At 53.6% G+C, this 20,726-nt stretch overlaps 1 protein-coding gene across 3 annotated transcripts; it reads right to left on the bottom strand.

Annotated features, from left to right (window-relative positions):
• Positions 1-225: 225 nt before the first annotated feature.
• LOC137358412 (C3a anaphylatoxin chemotactic receptor-like) lies at positions 226-20,431 on the bottom strand. 3 transcript variants are annotated; one of them, XM_068024358.1, is made up of 2 exons: positions 20,221-20,431; positions 226-1,345 (listed from the first exon to the last, which is right to left on the bottom strand). In XM_068024358.1, exons 1-2 carry the CDS (start codon positions 20,235-20,237, stop codon positions 295-297), a joined length of 1,068 nt encoding a protein of 355 aa, XP_067880459.1. In that variant the 5' UTR covers positions 20,238-20,431; the 3' UTR covers positions 226-294. The 3 variants fall into 3 exon arrangements, with proteins under 3 accessions (XP_067880459.1, XP_067880460.1, XP_067880458.1); XM_068024359.1 differs by having other exon boundaries at positions 20,269-20,430; XM_068024357.1 differs by lacking the exon at positions 20,221-20,431 and adding an exon at positions 4,797-5,213.
• Positions 20,432-20,726: the final 295 nt, after the last annotated feature.

Raw genomic sequence — 20,726 nt, 5'->3', positions numbered from 1 at the left:
CCCTGGAACCATTCTGGTAAATCTCCTCCGCACCCTCTCGAGGACCCGCACATCCTTCCTAAAGTGTGGTGACCAGAACGGGACGCAATACTCCAGTTGTGTCACATTAAATTCTTCTTCCGACACCTCCCACTGATCTTGTGTTGTTTGATCCACGAGCTGATTTACCCAATTACTGTGTGGCCAAGTGAGGTCAGTATAATAATGGACAACCAGACAATGTGGTTAACTATTTCAACTCAGATTAATAAAGCACAGTTAGACGGCACAATAACAAAGCCCGGTGATACACTCTCACAGATTACACTCGAAGCTGGACCGGCTGCGGAGACGCGTGCTGTTGACTGACTGGCTGAGGTCCTCGCTGAAGGCCTTGCGCAGTGAGGTGGTCACGGACCGCCGGAACCTCTGACGGAAGTCGCGGCCCACGAACACGTAGAGGATGGGGTTGAGGGCGCTGTTGAGGGAGGCCAGGCCCACCGCGGCGTTGTCCCAGGTCATGGCGACTGGGTGGGGGGCGAAGGCCTGCATCAAGCCGAAGACGTGGTAGGGGAGCCAGCAGACGAAGAAGGCGAGCACCACGGCCGCGATGAGTCGGATGGGCCTCTTGGACTTGGCGAACCTGGAGCCCTGCACCTTCAGGCCTATCAGCACGTAGCAGGCCGCCATGACCAGGAACGGGAGAGCGAACGCAAAGAGGGCCCGCGTCGCCTCCACCACCTGCTTGGTCCTCGCCCCGAAGTAGGCCTCGCTGTAGTTGAGGGAGCAGAAGCTGATGCCGAGCTCCGGGAGGGTGGTGACGCGGCGGTGCAGGAGGGTGGGCAAGCACATGAGGAGGGCCAGGAGCCAGGCCCCGGCGCAGGCCGCCCGGGCGGCCGCCAGGGTCCGGCCGCGCTGCGACCAGACGGGCATGGTGACGGCCAGGCAGCGGTCGACACTGACCAGGGTCAGCAGGAAGACGCTGGCGGACATGTTGAGGACAATGGCCGACGGCAGGAGCTTGCAGAGCAGGTCGTGGCTGGGCCAGCGGTTCCGGAGCACCACGTTGGCGATCTGAAAGGGCAGCGAGCAGCAGTAGGCCAAGTCTGCCACGGCCAGGTTCAGGAACCACACGGCGTTCACCGTCCTCTTCATCTTGAAGCCCGACACCCAGATCACCGCTGCGTTGCCAGGGGCGCCCAGGACAAATGTGATGGCGTACATGACAATGGCCAATATGGACGGTGACATCAATCGGGGTCCAAACTCATCATCCTCATCCTCATACATCGAATCGGGGTAAGTAAAGTTCCAGAAATAACTGTCGTTCCAGAAGACGGGGTAGTCAAACTCATAATAGGCGGACCTGAAAGAAAGGGTGTTGTCGGAAATGAGAGAGGCCGTGGTCTGGCAGGGAGAGATTCAGACTAGATTCGTGTTTCTCCGAGCGCAGGATCTCCCAAAGCTCCGAACAGACAATGGGAGGGGTTTCCTGAAGTGTGCAGCAATCACACCAGCCAATCTGTGCACAGCAGGATCCCGACAGACAGCATTGTGATAGAGCACCCAGCTCATCTTTTTTACTAATGTTGGTTGACACCGGGGGGGGTTGGGGGGGCAACTCCCCGCAACATCCACCAGCCCACTCCGTACCCCCCCCCCTCCAGCTCATCTTCCAATAGTGGCCGTGAGATCTTTTACATCCACCCGACAGGGCAGACGGGGGCCTCGAGTTTAACGTCTCACCCTGAAAGACAGCCCCTCCGACAGTGTGGCGCTCCCTCAGTACTGACCCTCCGACAGTGTGGCGCTCCCTCAGTACTGACCCTCCGACAGTGCGGCGCTCCCTCAGTACTGACCCTCCGACAGTGCGGCGCTCCCTCAGTACTGACCCTCCGACACTGCGGCTCTCCCTCAGTACTGACCCTCCGACAGTGTGGCGCTCCCTCAGTACTGACCCTCCGACAGTGCGGCGCTCCCTCAGTACTGATCCTCCGACAGTGCGGCGCTCCCTCAGTACTGACCCTCCGACAGTGCGGCGCTCCCTCAGTACTGACCCTCCGACAGTGCGGCGCTCCCTCAGTACTGACCCTCCGACAGTGCGGCGCTCCCTCAGTACTGACCCTCCGACAGTGAGGCGCTCCCTCAGTACTGACCCTCCGACAGTGCGGCGCTCCCTCAGTACTGACCCTCCGACAGTGCGGCGCTCCCTCAGTACTGACCCTCCGACAGTGCGGCACTCCCTCAGTACTTACCCTCCGACAGTGCGGCACTCCCTCAGTACTGACCCTCCGACAGTGCGGCACTCCCTCAGTACTGACCCTCCGACAGTGCGGCACTCCCTTAACAGTGACACTCCGACAGTGCGGCCCTCCCTCAGTGCTGACCCTCCGACAGTGCGGCCCTCCCTCAGTGCTGACCCTCCGACAGTGCGGCCCTCCCTCAGTGCTGACCCTCCGACAGTGCGGCCCTCCCTCAGTGCTGACCCTCCGACAGTGTGGCGCTCCCTCAGTACTGACCCTCCGACAGTGCAGCGCTCTCTCAGTACTGACCCTCCGACAGTGCGGCTCTCTCTCAGTACTGACCCTCCGACAGTGCGGCGCTCCCTCAGTACTGACCCTCCGACAGTGCGGCGCTCCCTCAGTACTAATCCTCCAACAGTGCGGCGCTCCCTCAGTACTGACCCTCCGACAGCGCAGCGCTCCCTCAGTACTGACCCTCTGACAGTGTGGCGCTCCCTCAGTACTGACCCTCCGACAGTGCGGCGCTCCCTCAGTACTGACCCTCCGACAGTGTGGCGCTCCCTCAGTACTGACCCTCCGACAGCGCAGCGCTCCCTCAGTACTGACCCTCCGACAGTGCGGCACTCCCTCAGTACTAATCCTCCAACAGTGCGGCCCTCCCTCAGTACTGACCCTCCGACAGTGCGGCGCTCCCTCAGTACTGACCCTCCGACAGTGCGGCGCTCCCTCTGTACTGACCCTCCGACAGTGTGGCGCTCCCTCGGTACTGACCCTCCGACAGTGTGGCGCTCCCTCAGTACTGACCCTCCGACAGTGCGGCGCTCCCTCAGTACTGACCCTCCGACAGTGCGGCGCTCCCTCAGTACTGACCCTCCGACAGCGCGGCGCTCCCTCAGTACTGACCCTCCGACAGCGCGGCGCTCCCTCAGTACTGACCCTCCGACAGTGCGGCGCTCCCTCAGTACTGACCCTCCGACAGTGTGGCGCTCCCTCAGTACTGACCCTCCGACAGTGCGGCACTCCCTCAGTACTAATCCTCCAACAGTGCGGCCCTCCCTCAGTACTGACCCTCCGACAGTGCGGCGCTCCCTCAGTACTGACCCTCCGACAGTGCGGCGCTCCCTCAGTACTAATCCTCCAACAGTGCGGCGCTCCCTCAGTACTGACCCTCCGACAGCGCGGCGCTCCCTCAGTATTGACCCTCCAACAGCGCAGCGCTCCCTCAGTACTGACCCTCCGACAGTGTGGCGCTCCCTCAGTACTGACCCTCCGACAGCGCGGCGCTCCCTCAGTACTGACCCTCCGACTGTGTGGCGCTCCCTCAGTACTGACCCTCCGACAGCGCGGCGCTCCCTCAGTACTGACCCTCCGACAGTGCGGCGCTCCCTCAGTACTGACCCTCCAACAGTGCGGCGCTCCCTCAGTACTGACCCTCCGACAGCGCGGTGCTCCCTCAGTACTGACCCTCCGACAGTGTGGCGCTCCCTCAGTACTGACCGTCCGACAGTGTGGCGCTCCCTCAGTACTGACCCTCCGACAGCGCGGCGCTCCCTCAGTACTGACCCTCCGACTGTGTGGCGCTCCCTCAGTACTGACCCTCCGACAGCGCGGTGCTCCCTCAGTACTGACCCTCCGACAGTGTGGCGCTCCCTCAGTACTGACCCTCCAACAGTGCGGCGCTCCCTCAGTACTGACCCTCCGACAGCGCGGTGCTCCCTCAGTACTGACCCTCCGACAGTGTGGCGCTCCCTCAGTACTAATCCTCCAACAGCGCAGCACTCGCTCAGTACTGACCCTCCGACAGTGCGGCACTCCCTCAGTACTGACCGTCCGACAGCGCGGCGCTCCCTCAGTACTGACCCTCCGACAGTGTGGCGCTCCCTCAGTACTAATCCTCCAACAGCGCAGCACTCGCTCAGTACTGACCCTCCGACAGTGCGGCACTCCCTCAGTACTGACCCTCCGACAGCGCGGTGCTCCCTCAGTACTGACCCTCCGACAGTGCGGCACTCCCTCAGTACTGACCGTCCGACAGCGCGGTGCTCCCTCAGTACTGACCCTCCGACAGTGTGGCGCTCCCTCAGTACTAATCCTCCAACAGCGCAGCACTCGCTCAGTACTGACCCTCCGACAGTGCGGCACTCCCTCAGTACTGACCCTCCGACAGCGCGGTGCTCCCTCAGTACTGACCCTCCGACAGTGTGGCGCTCCCTCAGTACTAATCCTCCAACAGCGCAGCACTCGCTCAGTACTGACCCTCCGACAGTGCGGCGCTCCCTCAGTACTGACCCTCCGACAGCGCGGCGCTCCCTCGGTACTGGATTGAGGGGCTCGAGTCTCTGAAGTGGGGGCTCGATCCCAGGACTGTCCAAGTGGGAGGCGACACTGAGACTTGGCTGATAAGATGGGAGACCATCGGAGGGGATGGCCCGGAACGTTCCGCAGTCCATGGGAAAGGTGGAGCAGGTGTAGGATTCGGATTGGTCTCACTTGGAACAGGGATAGTCTCAACCCCCTCTATATCTGGCCCCTGCTCACGGTCAGCCAACTGGGAGTTGCTGAAGGGTGACTGACCTCTCAAAGCCTTGAGAGATTTGTGTGGAATATTCAGGATATTTGATCTGCTTCATGCTAAGTCTGTCTCTTTGTGAGGAAGTCTGCCAGCTGCTGCTTCGTAGCCGCGCCCTGCAGCCCATGTTCGGTACACAGTGCGATCCCACAAACAGCCAATGAGCTAGCGACTGGTTGACCAGTTTGGAGGTCAGCCATTGGCTCAGACAGAAGTACTTTCACTGAAAGCTGGCCGAACCCCGACATCATGGGAATTTCAGTTCGATCCCACTCGGCCGGAGAGTTCTCCTGCAGAGATAGTTTATCCGGTCAGGGAGAGTCTGTCTCCTCATTTCACCAACATACAGAATCAGAGAGAACCTTCCACCGAGTTCTCATAGCGAGTCCCGGTGACTCATCCCACCCCCGCGTGCTCGCTGACCTACACTGAAACCCAGCCACAAACACCTCCATTGGAACACTCATCTCCTCCTGCTCAAACCCCTCCATGGCCCCTCGCCCCTCCCTATCTCTGTAACCTCCTCCAGCCCCTACAATCCTCCCTATCTCGGAAACCTCCTCCAGCCCCTACAACCCTCACTAACTCTGTAACCTCCTCCAGTCCCTACAACCCTCCCTATCTCTAAACCTGCTCCAGCCCCTACAATCCTCCCTATCTCTGTAACCTCCTCCAGCCCCTACAATCCTCCCTATCTCTAAACCTGCTCCAGCCCCTACAATCCTCCCTATCTCTGTAACCTCCTCCAGCCCCTACAATCCTCCCTATCTCGGAAACCTCCTCCAGCCCCTACAACCCTCACTAACTCTGTAACCTCCTCCAGTCCCTACAACCCTCCCTATCTCTAAACCTGCTCCAGCCCCTACAATCCTCCCTATCTCTGTAACCTCCTCCAGCCCCTACAATCCTCCCTATCTCGGAAACCTCCTCCAGTCCCTGCAACCCTCACTAACTCTGTAACCTCCTCCAGTCCCTACAACCCTCCCTATCTCTAAACCTGCTCCAGCCCCTACAATCCTCCCTATCTCTGTAACCTCCTCTAGTCCCTGCAATCCTCCCTATCTCTAAACCTGCTCCAGTCCCTACAATAATAAAAGCAAAATACTGCGGATGCTGGAAATCTGAAACAAAAACAAGAAATGCTGGAATCACTCAGCAGGTCTGGCAGCATCTGTGGAAAGAGAAGCAGAGTTAACGTTTCGGGTCAGTGACCCTTCTTCGGAACTGACAAATATTAGAAAAGTCACAGATTATAAACAAGTGAGGTGGGGGTTGGGCAAGAGATAACAAAGGAGAAGGTGCAGATTGGACAAGGCCACATAGCTGACCAAAAGGTCACGGAGCAAAGGCAAACAATATGTTAATGGTGTGTTGAAAGACAAAGCATTAGTACAGATTAGGTGTGAATATACTGAATATAGAACATCAGCAAGTGCAAACCTGAAGAAAAACAACCTGAAAAAAACAGTGGGTAAGCAAACTGAACAAACTAAGATGAAATGAAATAAATGCAAAAAATGTAAAAAGGAATGCAAAAAAAAGGAAGAAAAAATAACTAAAAATGACTAAAAATGAAAGTAAAGTGGGGGGCTGTCATGCTCTGAAATTATTGAACTCAATGTTCAGTCCGGCAGGCTGTAGTGTGCCTAATCGGTAGATGAGATGCTGTTCCTCGAGCTTGCGTTGATGTTCACTGGAACACTGCAGCAATCCCAGGACAGAGATGTGAGCATGAGAGCAGGGGGGAGTGTTGAAATGGCAAGCAACCGGAAGCTCAGGGTCCTGCTTGCGGACTGAGCGGAGATGTTCTGCAAAGCGGTCACCCAGTCTGCGCTTGGTCTCCCCAATGTAGAGGAGACCACACTGTGAGCAGCGAATACAGTATACTACATTGAAAGAAGTACAAGTAAATCGCTGCTTCACCTGAAAGGAGTGTTTGGGGCCTGGGATAGTGAGGAGAGAGGAGGTAAATGGGCAGGTATTACACCTCCTGTGATTGCAGGGGAAGGTGCCCTGGGACGGGGACGAGGTGGTGGGGGTAATGGAGGAGAGGACCAGGGTGTCGCGGAGGGAACGATCCCTTCGGAATGTTGACAGGGGAAGGGAGGGGAAGATGCGACTGGTAGTGGCATCACGCTGGAGGTGGCGGAAATGGCGGAGGATGATCCTTTAGATATGGAGGCTGATGGGGTGGAAAGTGAGGACAAGGGGAACCCTGTCACGGTTCTGGGAGGGAGGGGAAGGGGTGAGGGTAGAGGTGCGGGGAATGGGTCGGACACGGTTGAGGGCCCTGTCAACCACAGTGGGGGGAATCCTCAGTTGAGGAAAAAGGAGGTCATATCAGAAGCACCGTCATGGAAGGTAGCATCATCAGAGCAGATGCGTCGGAGACGGAGAAACTGGGAGAATGGAATGGAGTCCTTACAGGAGGTAGGGTGTGAAGAAGTGTAGTCGAGGTAGCTGTGGGAGTCAGTGGGCTTATAATGGATATTGGTAGACAACCTATCCCCAGAGATGGAGACAGAGAAGTCGAGGAAGGGAAGGGAAGTGTCAGAGATTGCTGCAGTGTTCCAGTGAACATCAACGCAAGCTCGAGGAACAGCATCTCATCTACCGATTAGGCACACTACAGCCTGCCGGACTGAACATTGAGTTCAATAATTTCAGAGCATGACAGCCCCCCACTTTACTTTCATTTTTAGTCATTTTTAGTTATTTTTTCTTCCTTTTTTTTGCATTCCTTTTTACATTTTTTGCATTTATTTTATTTCATCTTAGTTTGTTCAGTTTGCTTACCCACTGTTTTTTTCAGGTTGTTTTTCTTCAGGTTTGCACTTGCTGATGTTCTATATTCAGTATATTCACACCTAATCTGTACTAATGCTTTGTCTTTCAACACACCATTAACATATTGTTTGCCTTTGCTCCGTGACCTTTTGGTCAGCTATGTGGCCTGGTCCAATCTGCACCTTCTCCTTTGTTATCTCTTGCCCAACCCCCACCTCACTTGTTTATAATCTGTGACTTTTCTAATATTTGTCAGTTCCGAAGAAGGGTCACTGACCCGAAACGTTAACTCTGCTTCTCTTTCCACAGATGCTTCCAGTCCCTACAACCCTCACTAACTCTGTAACCTCCTCCAGCCCCTACAACACTCCCTATCTCTGTAACCTCCTCCATCACCGACATCTTAACCTATCTCTGTAACCTCCTCCAGCCCGTACAACCCTCCCTGTCTCTGTAACCTCCTCCAGTCCCTACAACCCTCCCTATCTCTGTAACCTCCTCCAGCCCGTACAACCCTCCCTGTCTCTGTAACCTCCTCCAGTCCCTACAACCCTCCCTGTCTCTGTAACCTCCTCCAGTCCCTACAACCCTCCCTATCTCTGTAACCTCCTCCATCACCGACATCTTAACCTATCTCTGTAACCTCCTCCAGCCCCTACAACCCTCCCTATCTCTGTAACCTCCTCTAGACCATACAACCCTCCCTATCTCTGTAACCTCCACCAGCCCCGACAACTCTCCCTATCTCTGTAACCTCCTCCAGTCCCTACAACCCTCCCTATCTCTGGAACCTCCTCCAGCCACTGTAACCCTCCAAATCTCTGTAACCTCCTCCAGTCCCTCGCCACTCCCTATGTCTGTAACCTCCTCCAGCCCCTACAATCCTCCCTGTCACTGTAACCTCCTCCAGTCTATCGCCCCCTCCCTATGTCTGTAACCTCCTCCAACCCCCACAACACTCCCTATCTCTGTAACCTCCTCCAGTCTCTACAACCCTCTCTATCTCCGTAATCTCCTCCAGTCCCTACATTCCTCCCTATCTCTGTAACCTCCTCCAGCCCCCACAACACTCCCTATCTCTGTAACCTCCTCCATCACCGACATCTTAACCTATCTCTGTAACCTCCTCCAGCCCGTACAACCCTCCCTGTCTCTGTAACCTCCTCCAGTCCCTACAACCCTCCCTATCTCTGTAACCTCCTCCATCACCGACATCTTAACCTATCTCTGTAACCTCCTCCAGCCCCTACAACCCTCCCTATCTCTGTAACCTCCTCCATCACCGACATCTTAACCTATCTCTGTAACCTCCTCCAACCCCAACAACCCTCCCTACCTCTGTAACCTCCTCCAGTCTCTACAACCCTCCCTATCTCTGTAACCTCCTCCAGCCCCGACAACCCTCCCTATCACTGTAACCTCCTCCAGTCCCTCGCCCCTCCCTATCTCTGCAACCTCCTCCAGCCCCTGAAACCGTGCCTATCTCTGTTGCCTCCTCCAGTCCCTACAACTCTCCCTATCTCTGTAACCTCCTCTAGACCATACAACCCTCCCTATCTCTGTAACCTCCACCAGCCCCGACAACTCTCCCTATCTCTGTAACCTCCTCCAGTCCCTACAACCCTCCCTATCTCTGGAACCTCCTCCAGCCACTGTAACCCTCCAAATCTCTGTAACCTCTTCCAGTCCCTCGCCACTCCCTATGTCTGTAACCTCCTCCAGCCCCTACAATCCTCCCTGTCACTGTAACCTCCTCCAGTCCCTCGCCCCCTCCCTATGTCTGTAACCTCCTCCAACCCCCACAACACTCCCTATCTCTGTAACCTCCTCCAGTCTCTACAACCCTCTCTATCTCCGTAATCTCCTCCAGTCCCTACATTCCTCCCTATCTCTGTAACCTCCTCCAGCCCCCACAACCCTCCCTATCTCTGTAACTTCCTCCAGCCCCTGCAACCCTCTCTATCTCTGCAACCTCCTCCAGTCCCTACAACCCTCCTTATCTCTGTAACCTCCTCCAGCCCCCACAACCCTCCCTATCTCTGTAACCTCCTCCAGTCCCTACAATCCTGCCTATCTCTGTAACCTCCTCCAGTCCCCACAACCCTCCCTATCTCTGTAACCTCCTCCAGCCCCTACTGACCTCCATATCTCTGTAACCTCCTCCAGCCCCTACAACTCTCCCTATCTCTGTAACCTCCTCTAGACCATACAACCCTCCCTATCTCTGTAACCTCCACCAGCCCCGACAACTCTCCCTATCTCTGTAACCTCCTCCAGTCCCTACAACCCTCCCTATCTCTGGAACCTCCTCCAGCCACTGTAACCCTCCCAATCTCTGTAACCTCCTCCAGTCCCTCGCCCCTCCCTATGTCTGTAACCTCCTCCAGCCCCTACAATCCTCCCTATCACTGTAACCTCCTCCAGTCCCTCGCCCCTCCCTATGTCTGTAACCTCCTCCAACCCCCACAACACTCCCTATCTCTGTAACCTCCTCCAGTCTCTACAACCCTCTCTATCTCCGTAATCTCCTCCAGTCCCTACATTCCTCCCTATCTCTGTAACCTCCTCCAGTCCCCACAACCCTCCCTATCTCTGTAACCTCCTCCAGCCCCTACAATCCTCCCTATCTCGGAAACCTCCTCCAGCCCCTACAACCCTCACTAACTCTGTAACCTCCTCCAGTCCCTACAACCCTCCCTATCTCTAAACCTGCTCCAGCCCCTACAACCCTCACTAACTCTGTAACCTCCTCCAGTCCCTACAACCCTCCCTATCTCTAAACCTGCTCCAGCCCCTACAATCCTCCCTATCTCTGTAACCTCCTCTAGTCCCTGCAACCCTCCCTATCTCTAAACCTGCTCCAGCCCCTACAATCCTCCCTATCTCTGTAACCTCCTCTAGTCCCTGCAATCCTCCCTATCTCTGTAACCTCCTCTAGTCCCTGCAATCCTCCCTATCTCTAAACCTGCTCCAGTCCCTACAACAATAAAAGCAAAATACTGCGGATGCTGGAAATCTGATACAAAAACAAGAAATGCTGGATTCACTCAGCAGGTCTGGCAGCATCTGTGGAAAGAGAAGCAGAGTTAACGTTTCGGGTCAGTGACCCTTCTTCGGAACTGACAAATATTAGAAAAGTCACAGATTATAAACAAGTGAGGTGGGGGTTGGGCAAGAGATAACAAAGGAGAAGGTGCAGATTGGACCAGGCCACATAGCTGACCAAAAGGTCACGGAGCAAAGGCAAACAATATGTTAATGGTGTTTTGAAAGACAAAGCATTAGTACAGATTAGGTGTGAATATACTGAATATAGAACATCAGCAAGTGCAAACCTGAAGAAAAACAACCTGAAAAAAACAGTGGGTAAGCAAACTGAACAAACTAAGATGAAATGAAATAAATGCAAAAAATGTAAAAAGGAATGCAAAAAAAAGGAAGAAAAAATAACTAAAAATGACTAAAAATGAAAGTAAAGTGGGGGGCTGTCATGCTCTGAAATTATTGAACTCAATGTTCAGTCCGGCAGGCTGTAGTGTGCCTAATCGGTAGATGAGATGCTGTTCCTCGAGCTTGCGTTGATGTTCACTGGAACACTGCAGCAATCCCAGGACAGAGATGTGAGCATGAGAGCAGGGGGGAGTGTTGAAATGGCAAGCAACCGGAAGCTCAGGGTCCTGCTTGCGGACTGAGCGGAGATGTTCCGCAAAGCGGTCACCCAGTCTGCGCTTGGTCTCCCCAATGTAGAGGAGACCACACTGTGAGCAGTGAATACAGTATACTACATTGAAAGAAGTACAAGTAAATCGCTGCTTCACCTGAAAGGAGCGTTTGGGGCCTGGGATAGTGAGGAGAGAGGAGGTAAATGGGCAGGTATTACACCTCCTGCGATTGCAAGGGAAGGTGCCCTGGGACGGGGACGAGGTGGTGGGGGTAATGGAGGAGTGGACCAGGGTGTCGCGGAGGGAACGATCCCTTCGGAATGCTGACAGGGGAAGGGAGGGGAAGATGCGACTGGTAGTGGCATCACGCTGGAGGTGGCGAAAATGGCGGAGGATGATCCTTTGGATATGGAGGCTGGTGGGATGAAAAGTGAGGACAAGAGGAACCCTGTCACGGTTCTGGGAGGGAGGGGAAGGAGTGAGGGTAGAGGTGCGGGGAATGGGTCGGACACGGTTGAGGGCCCTGTCAACCACAGTGGGGGGAATCCTCGGTTGAGGAAAAAGGAAGTCATTTCAGAAGCACCGTCATGGAAGGTAGCATCATCAGAGCAGATGCGTCGGAGACGGAGAAACTGGGAGAATGGAATGGAGTCCTTACAGGAGGTAGGGTGTGAAGAAGTGTAGTCGAGGTAGCTGTGGGAGTCAGTGGGCTTATAATGGATATTGGTAGACAACCTATCCCCAGAGATGGAGACAGAGAAGTCGAGGAAGGGAAGGGAAGTGTCAGAGATTGCTGCAGTGTTCCAGTGAACATCAACGCAAGCTCGAGGAACAGCATCTCATCTACCGATTAGGCACACTACAGCCCGCCGGACTGAACATTGAGTTCAATAATTTCAGAGCATGACAGCCCCCCACTTTACTTTCATTTTTAGTCATTTTTAGTTATTTTTTCTTCCTTTTTTTTGCATTCCTTTTTACATTTTTTGCATTTATTTCATTTCATCTTAGTTTGTTCAGTTTGCTTACCCACTGTTTTTTTCAGGTTGTTTTTCTTCAGGTTTGCACTTGCTGATGTTCTATATTCAGTATATTCACACCTAATCTGTACTAATGCTTTGTCTTTCAAAACACCATTAACATATTGTTTGCATTTGCTCCGTGACCTTTTGGTCAGCTATGTGGCCTGGTCCAATCTGCACCTTCTCCTTTGTTATCTCTTGTCCAACCCCCACCTCACTTGTTTATAACCTGTGACTTTTCTAATATTTGTCAGTTCCGAAGAAGGGTCACTGACCCGAAACGTTAACTCTGCTTCTCTTTCCACAGATGCTTCCAGTCCCTACAACCCTCACTAACTCTGTAACCTCCTCCAGCCCCTACAACACTCCCTATCTCTGTAACCTCCTCCATCACCGACATCTTAACCTATCTCTGTAACCTCCTCCAGCCCGTACAACCCTCCCTGTCTCTGTAACCTCCTCCAGTCCCTACAACCCTCCCTATCTCTGTAACCTCCTCCATCACCGACATCTTAACCTATCTCTGTAACCTCCTCCAGCCCCTACAACCCTCCCTATCTCTGTAACCTCCTCTAGACCATACAACCCTCCCTATCTCTGTAACCTCCACCAGCCCCGACAACTCTCCCTATCTCTGTAACCTCCTCCAGCCACTGTAACCCTCCAAATCTCTGTAACCTCCTCCAGTCCCTCGCCACTCCCTATGTCTGTAACCTCCTCCAGCCCCTACAATCCTCCCTGTCACTGTAACCTCCTCCAGTCCCTCGCCCCCTCCCTATGTCTGTAACCTCCTCCAACCCCCACAACACTCCCTATCTCTGTAACCTCCTCCAGTCTCTACAACCCTCTCTATCTCCGTAATCTCCTCCAGTCCCTACATTCCTCCCTATCTCTGTAACCTCCTCCAGCCCCCACAACACTCCCTATCTCTGTAACCTCCTCCATCACCGACATCTTAACCTATCTCTGTAACCTCCTCCAGCCCGTACAACCCTCCCTGTCTCTGTAACCTCCTCCAGTCCCTACAACCCTCCCTATCTCTGTAACCTCCTCCATCACCGACATCTTAACCTATCTCTGTAACCTCCTCCAGCCCCTACAACCCTCCCTATCTCTGTAACCTCCTCCATCACCGACATCTTAACCTATCTCTGTAACCTCCTCCAACCCCAACAACCCTCCCTACCTCTGTAACCTCCTCCAGTCTCTACAACCCTCCCTATCTCTGTAACCTCCTCCAGCCCCGACAACCCTCCCTATCACTGTAACCTCCTCCAGTCCCTCGCCCCTCCCTATCTCTGCAACCTCCTCCAGCCCCTGAAACCGTGCCTATCTCTGTTGCCTCCTCCAGTCCCTCCAACCCTCCCTATCTCTGTAACCTCCACCAGCCCCGACAACTCTCCCTATCTCTGTAACCTCCTCCAGTCCCTACAACCCTCCCTATCTCTGGAACCTCCTCCAGCCGCTGTAACCCTCCAAATCTCTGTAACCTCCTCCAGTCCCTCGCCACTCCCTATGTCTGTAACCTCCTCCAGCCCCTACAATCCTCCCTGTCACTGTAACCTCCTCCAGTCCCTCGCCCCCTCCCTATGTCTGTAACCTCCTCCAACCCCCACAACACTCCCTATCTCTGTAACCTCCTCCAGTCTCTACAACCCTCTCTATCTCCGTAATCTCCTCCAGTCCCTACATTCCTCCCTATCTCTGTAACCTCCTCCAGCCCCCACAACCCTCCCTATCTCTGTAACTTCCTCCAGCCCCTGCAACCCTCTCTATCTCTGCAACCTCCTCCAGTCCCTACAACCCTCCTTATCTCTGTAACCTCCTCCAGCCCCCACAACCCTCCCTATCTCTGTAACCTCCTCCAGTCCCTACAATCCTGCCTATCTCTGTAACCTCCTCCAGTCCCCACAACCCTCCCTATCTCTGTAACCTCCTCCAGCCCCTACTGACCTCCATATCTCTGTAACCTCCTCCAGCCCCTACAACTCTCCCTATCTCTGTAACCTCCTCTAGACCATACAACCCTCCCTATCTCTGTAACCTCCTCCAGTCTCTACAACCCTCTCTATCTCCGTAATCTCCTCCAGTCCCTACATTCCTCCCTATCTCTGTAACCTCCTCCAGTCCCCACAACCCTCCCTATCTCTGTAACCTCCTCCAGCCCCTACAATCCTCCCTATCTCGGAAACCTCCTCCAGCCCCTACAACCCTCACTAACTCTGTAACCTCCTCCAGTCCCTACAACCCTCCCTATCTCTAAACCTGCTCCAGCCCCTACAACCCTCACTAACTCTGTAACCTCCTCCAGTCCCTACAACCCTCCCTATCTCTAAACCTGCTCCAGCCCCTACAATCCTCCCTATCTCTGTAACCTCCTCTAGTCCCTGCAACCCTCCCTATCTCTAAACCTGCTCCAGCCCCTACAATCCTCCCTATCTCTGTAACCTCCTCTAGTCCCTGCAATCCTCCCTATCTCTGTAACCTCCTCTAGTCCCTGCAATCCTCCCTATCTCTAAACCTGCTCCAGTCCCTACAACAATAAAAGCAAAATACTGCGGATGCTGGAAATCTGAAACAAAAACAAGAAATGCTGGATTCACTCAGCAGGTCTGGCAGCATCTGTGGAAAGAGAAGCAGAGTTAACGTTTCGGGTCAGTGACCCTTCTTCGGAACTGACAAATATTAGAAAAGTCACAGATTATAAACAAGTGAGGTGGGGGTTGGGCAAGAGATAACAAAGGAGAAGGTGCAGATTGGACCAGGCCACATAGCTGACCAAAAGGTCACGGAGCAAAGGCAAACAATATGTTAATGGTGTTTTGAAAGACAAAGCATTAGTACAGATTAGGTGTGAATATACTGAATATAGAACATCAGCAAGTGCAAACCTGAAGAAAAACAACCTGAAAAAAACAGTGGGTAAGCAAACTGAACAAACTAAGATGAAATGAAATAAATGCAAAAAATGTAAAAAGGAATGCAAAAAAAAGGAAGAAAAAATAACTAAAAATGACTAAAAATGAAAGTAAAGTGGGGGGCTGTCATGCTCTGAAATTATTGAACTCAATGTTCAGTCCGGCAGGCTGTAGTGTGCCTAATCGGTAGATGAGATGCTGTTCCTCGAGCTTGCGTTGATGTTCACTGGAACACTGCAGCAATCCCAGGACAGAGATGTGAGCATGAGAGCAGGGGGGAGTGTTGAAATGGCAAGCAACCGGAAGCTCAGGGTCCTGCTTGCGGACTGAGCGGAGATGTTCCGCAAAGCGGTCACCCAGTCTGCGCTTGGTCTCCCCAATGTAGAGGAGACCACACTGTGAGCAGTGAATACAGTATACTACATTGAAAGAAGTACAAGTAAATCGCTGCTTCACCTGAAAGGAGTGTTTGGGGCCTGGGATAGTGAGGAGAGAGGAGGTAAATGGGCAGGTATTACACCTCCTGCGATTGCAAGGGAAGGTGCCCTGGGACGGGGACGAGGTGGTGGGGGTAATGGAGGAGTGGACCAGGGTGTCGCGGAGGGAACGATCCCTTCGGAATGCTGACAGGGGAAGGGAGGGGAAGATGCGACTGGTAGTGGCATCACGCTGGAGGTGGCGGAAATGGCGGAGGATGATCCTTTGGATATGGAGGCTGGTGGGATGAAAAGTGAGGACAAGAGGAACCCTGTCACGGTTCTGGGAGGGAGGGGAAGGAGTGAGGGTAGAGGTGCGGGGAATGGGTCGGACACGGTTGAGGGCCCTGTCAACCACAGTGGGGGGAATCCTCGGTTGAGGAAAAAGGAAGTCATTTCAGAAGCACCGTCATGGAAGGTAGCATCATCAGAGCAGATGCGTCGGAGACGGAGAAACTGGGAGAATGGAATGGAGTCCTTACAGGAGGTAGGGTGTGAAGAAGTGTAGTCGAGGTAGCTGTGGGAGTCAGTGGGCTTATAATGGATATTGGTAGACAACCTATCCCCAGAGATGGAGACAGAGAAGTCGAGGAAGGGAAGGGAAGTGTCAGAGATTGCTGCAGTGTTCCAGTGAACATCAACGCAAGCTCGAGGAACAGCATCTCATCTACCGATTAGGCACACTACAGCCCGCCGGACTGAACATTGAGTTCAATAATTTCAGAGCATGACAGCCCCCCACTTTACTTTCATTTTTAGTCATTTTTAGTTATTTTTTCTTCCTTTTTTTTGCATTCCTTTTTACATTTTTTGCATTTATTTCATTTCATCTTAGTTTGTTCAGTTTGCTTACCCACTGTTTTTTTCAGGTTGTTTTTCTTCAGGTTTGCACTTGCTGATGTTCTATATTCAGTATATTCACATAAATCTGTACTAATGCTTTGTCTTTCAAAACACCATTAACATATTGTTTGCATTTGCTCCGTGACCTTTTGGTCAGCTATGTGGCCTGGTCCAATCTGCACCTTCTCCTTTGTTATCTCTTGTCCAACCCCCACCTCACTTGTTTATAACCTGTGACTTTTCTAATATTTGTCAGTTCCGAAGAAGGGTCACTGACCCGAAACGTTAACTCTGCTTCTCTTTCCACAGATGCTTCCAGTCCCTACAACCCTCACTAACTCTGTAACCTCCTCCAGCCCCTACAACACTCCCTATCTCTGTAACCTCCTCCATCACCGACATCTTAACCTATCTCTGTAACCTCCTCCAGCCCGTACAACCCTCCCTGTCTCTGTAACCTCCTCCAGTCCCTACAACCCTCCCTATCTCTGTAACCTCCTCCATCACCGACATCTTAACCTATCTCTGTAACCTCCTCCAGCCCCTACAACCCTCCCTATCTCTGTAACCTCCTCTAGACCATACAACCCTCCCTATCTCTGTAACCTCCACCAGCCCCGACAACTCTCCCTATCTCTGTAACCTCCTCCAGCCACTGTAACCCTCCAAATCTCTGTAACCTCCTCCAGTCCCTCGCCACTCCCTATGTCTGTAACCTCCTCCAGCCCCTACAATCCTCCCTGTCACTGTAACCTCCTCCAGTCCCTCGCCCCCTCCCTATGTCTGTAACCTCCTCCAACCCCCACAACACTCCCTATCTCTGTAACCTCCTCCAGTCTCTACAACCCTCTCTATCTCCGTAATCTCCTCCAGTCCCTACATTCCTCCCTATCTCTGTAACCTCCTCCAGCCCCCACAACACTCCCTATCTCTGTAACCTCCTCCATCACCGACATCTTAACCTATCTCTGTAACCTCCTCCAGCCCGTACAACCCTCCCTGTCTCTGTAACCTCCTCCAGTCCCTACAACCCTCCCTATCTCTGTAACCTCCTCCATCACCGACATCTTAACCTATCTCTGTAACCTCCTCCAGCCCCTACAACCCTCCCTATCTCTGTAACCTCCTCCATCACCGACATCTTAACCTATCTCTGTAACCTCCTCCAACCCCAACAACCCTCCCTACCTCTGTAACCTCCTCCAGTCTCTACAACCCTCCCTATCTCTGTAACCTCCTCCAGCCCCGACAACCCTCCCTATCACTGTAACCTCCTCCAGTCCCTCGCCCCTCCCTATCTCTGCAACCTCCTCCAGCCCCTGAAACCGTGCCTATCTCTGTTGCCTCCTCCAGTCCCTCCAACCCTCCCTATCTCTGTAACCTCCACCAGCCCCGACAACTCTCCCTATCTCTGTAACCTCCTCCAGTCCCTACAACCCTCCCTATCTCTGGAACCTCCTCCAGCCGCTGTAACCCTCCAAATCTCTGTAACCTCCTCCAGTCCCTCGCCACTCCCTATGTCTGTAACCTCCTCCAGCCCCTACAATCCTCCCTGTCACTGTAACCTCCTCCAGTCCCTCGCCCCCTCCCTATGTCTGTAACCTCCTCCAACCCCCACAACACTCCCTATCTCTGTAACCTCCTCCAGTCTCTACAACCCTCTCTATCTCCGTAATCTCCTCCAGTCCCTACATTCCTCCCTATCTCTGTAACCTCCTCCAGCCCCCACAACCCTCCCTATCTCTGTAACTTCCTCCAGCCCCTGCAACCCTCTCTATCTCTGCAACCTCCTCCAGTCCCTACAACCCTCCTTATCTCTGTAACCTCCTCCAGCCCCCACAACCCTCCCTATCTCTGTAACCTCCTCCAGTCCCTACAATCCTGCCTATCTCTGTAACCTCCTCCAGTCCCCACAACCCTCCCTATCTCTGTAACCTCCTCCAGCCCCTACTGACCTCCATATCTCTGTAACCTCCTCCAGCCCCTACAACTCTCCCTATCTCTGTAACCTCCTCTAGACCATACAACCCTCCCTATCTCTGTAACCTCCACCAGCCCCGACAACTCTCCCTATCTCTGTAACCTCCTCCAGTCCCTACAACCCTCCCTATCTCTGGAACCTCCTCCAGCCACTGTAACCCTCCCAATCTCTGTAACCTCCTCCAGTCCCTCGCCCCTCCCTATGTCTGTAACCTCCTCCAGCCCCTACAATCCTCCCTATCACTGTAACCTCCTCCAGTCCCTCGCCCCTCCCTATGTCTGTAACCTCCTCCAACCCCCACAACACTCCCTATCTCTGTAACCTCCTCCAGTCTCTACAACCCTCTCTATCTCCGTAATCTCCTCCAGTCCCTACATTCCTCCCTATCTCTGTAACCTCCTCCAGTCCCCACAACCCTCCCTATCTCTGTAACCTCCTCCAGCCCCCACAACCCTCCCTATCTCTGTAAGCTCCTCCAGCCCCGACAACCCTCTCTATCTCTGCAACCTCCTCCAGTCCCTACAACCCTCCCTATCTCTGTAACCTCCTCCAGCCCCCACAACCCTCCCTATCTCTGTAACCTCCTCCAGCCCCTACAACCGTCCCTATCCCCGTAACCTCCTCCACCCCGATAACCCTCCCTATCTCTGTAACCACCTCCAGCCCCTACAACCCTCCCTATCTCCGTAACCTCCTCCAGCCCCGACAACCCTCCCAATCTCTGTAACCTCCTCCAGTCCCTACAACCATCCCTGTCTCTGTAACCTCCTCCAGCCCCTACAACCCTCCCTATCTCTGTAACCTCCTCCAGTCCCTACAACCCTCCCTATCTCTGTAACCTCCTCCAGTCCCTACAATCCTCCCTATCTCTGTAACCTCCTCCAGTCCCTACTACCCAACCTATCTCTCTAACCTCCTCCAGTCCCTACAACCCTCCCGATCTCTGTAACCTCCTCCAGCCCCTACAACCCTTCCTATCTCTGTAACCTCCTCCAGTCCCTCCAACCTCCCTACCTCTGTAACCTCCTCCAGCCCCGACAAACCTCCCTATCTCTGTAACCTCCTCCAACCCCTACAACCCTCCCTATCTCTGTAACCTCCTCCATCCCCTACAACCCTCCCTAACTCTGTAACCTCCTCCAGCCCCGACAACCCTCCCTATCTCTGTAACCTCCTCCAACCCCTACAACCCTCCCTATCTCTGTAACCTCCTCCATCCCCTACAACCCTCCCTATCTCTGTAACCTCCTCCAACCCCTACAACCCTCCCTATCTCTGTAACCTCCTCCAGCCCCTACAACCTCTCCCTATCTCTGTAACCTCCTCCAGCCCCTACAACCTCTCCCTATCTCTGTAACCTCCTCCAGCCCCTACAACCCTCCGAGATCTCTGCGCTCCTCCAATTCCGGCCTCTTGACCATCCCCCGATCCCCATCGCTCCACCATTGGCGGCCGTGCCTTCAGCTGCCTGGGGCCCTAAGCTCTGGAATTCCCTCGCTAAACCTCTCCGCCTCTCTCTCTCCTCCTTTGAGACGCTGCTTAAAACCGACCTCTTTGACCGAGCTTTCGATCGCCCGTCCCTAATATCTCCTGATGAGGTTTGCTCTGCTGTGGAGCAGTTTGAGGACAATTTTAACTCAACTATAAATGTAACTTTACATCCTGGACACTTCAGCAATCTAACGATGTACATGCTCAAACAGTTTAACTCATGATGTCTCGTACGCACTGCTCACCCACCGCTCAGACAGAAACATCAACCAAGGCGAAGAAAACAATTCCACCTACATTGTCTCAGCTTTAAGAATTGATCACAAGCATGTATCCCGTGACTGAGTTTCCACCAAGTCTGTGTTGGCCAAGAATAAAACCCTGCGCCTCAGCGCTGAATTCATCAGTTCAGTCTGAAGCAAGTCGCAGATACATTCTGTTCCTCAAACGCAAAGAATCACAGATAAAACTTCAGCTCTCTGACCGAAACGAATGCCTTCCCCTTTTTTATTCATGTTCTCATCCCATGGTACAGTGTTGGCAGAGAGCAGCAAAGAAAATCCCTCGACACTGTCCCCCATCAAACACTCCCCAGGACAGGTACAGCACTGGGGTTAGATACAGAGTAAAGCCCCCTCTACACTGTCCCCCATCAAACACTCCCCAGGACAGGTACAGTACGGGGGTTAGATACAGAGTAAAGCTCCCTCTACACTGTCCCATCAAACACTCCCAGGACAGGTACAGCACGGGGG

The sequence above is a fragment of the Heterodontus francisci genome, chromosome 49 (assembly GCF_036365525.1).
Source record: "Heterodontus francisci isolate sHetFra1 chromosome 49, sHetFra1.hap1, whole genome shotgun sequence".
Classification (NCBI taxonomy): domain Eukaryota; kingdom Metazoa; phylum Chordata; class Chondrichthyes; order Heterodontiformes; family Heterodontidae; genus Heterodontus; species Heterodontus francisci.
The sequence above is the reverse complement of the archived record's forward strand: the minus strand, read 5'-3'. Positions and strand labels throughout refer to the sequence as shown.

Coding starts and splice junctions, on each gene's coding strand:
- LOC137358412 (XM_068024357.1), bottom strand. CDS start 4,918: ATGGGCTGCAGGGCGCGGCTACGAAGCAGCAGCTGGCAGACTTCCTCA. Junction 1,346..4,796: donor ATCTCTCAAGGCTTTGAGAG/GTCAGTCACCCT, acceptor CCTTTCTTTCAG/GTCCGCCTATTATGAGTTTG.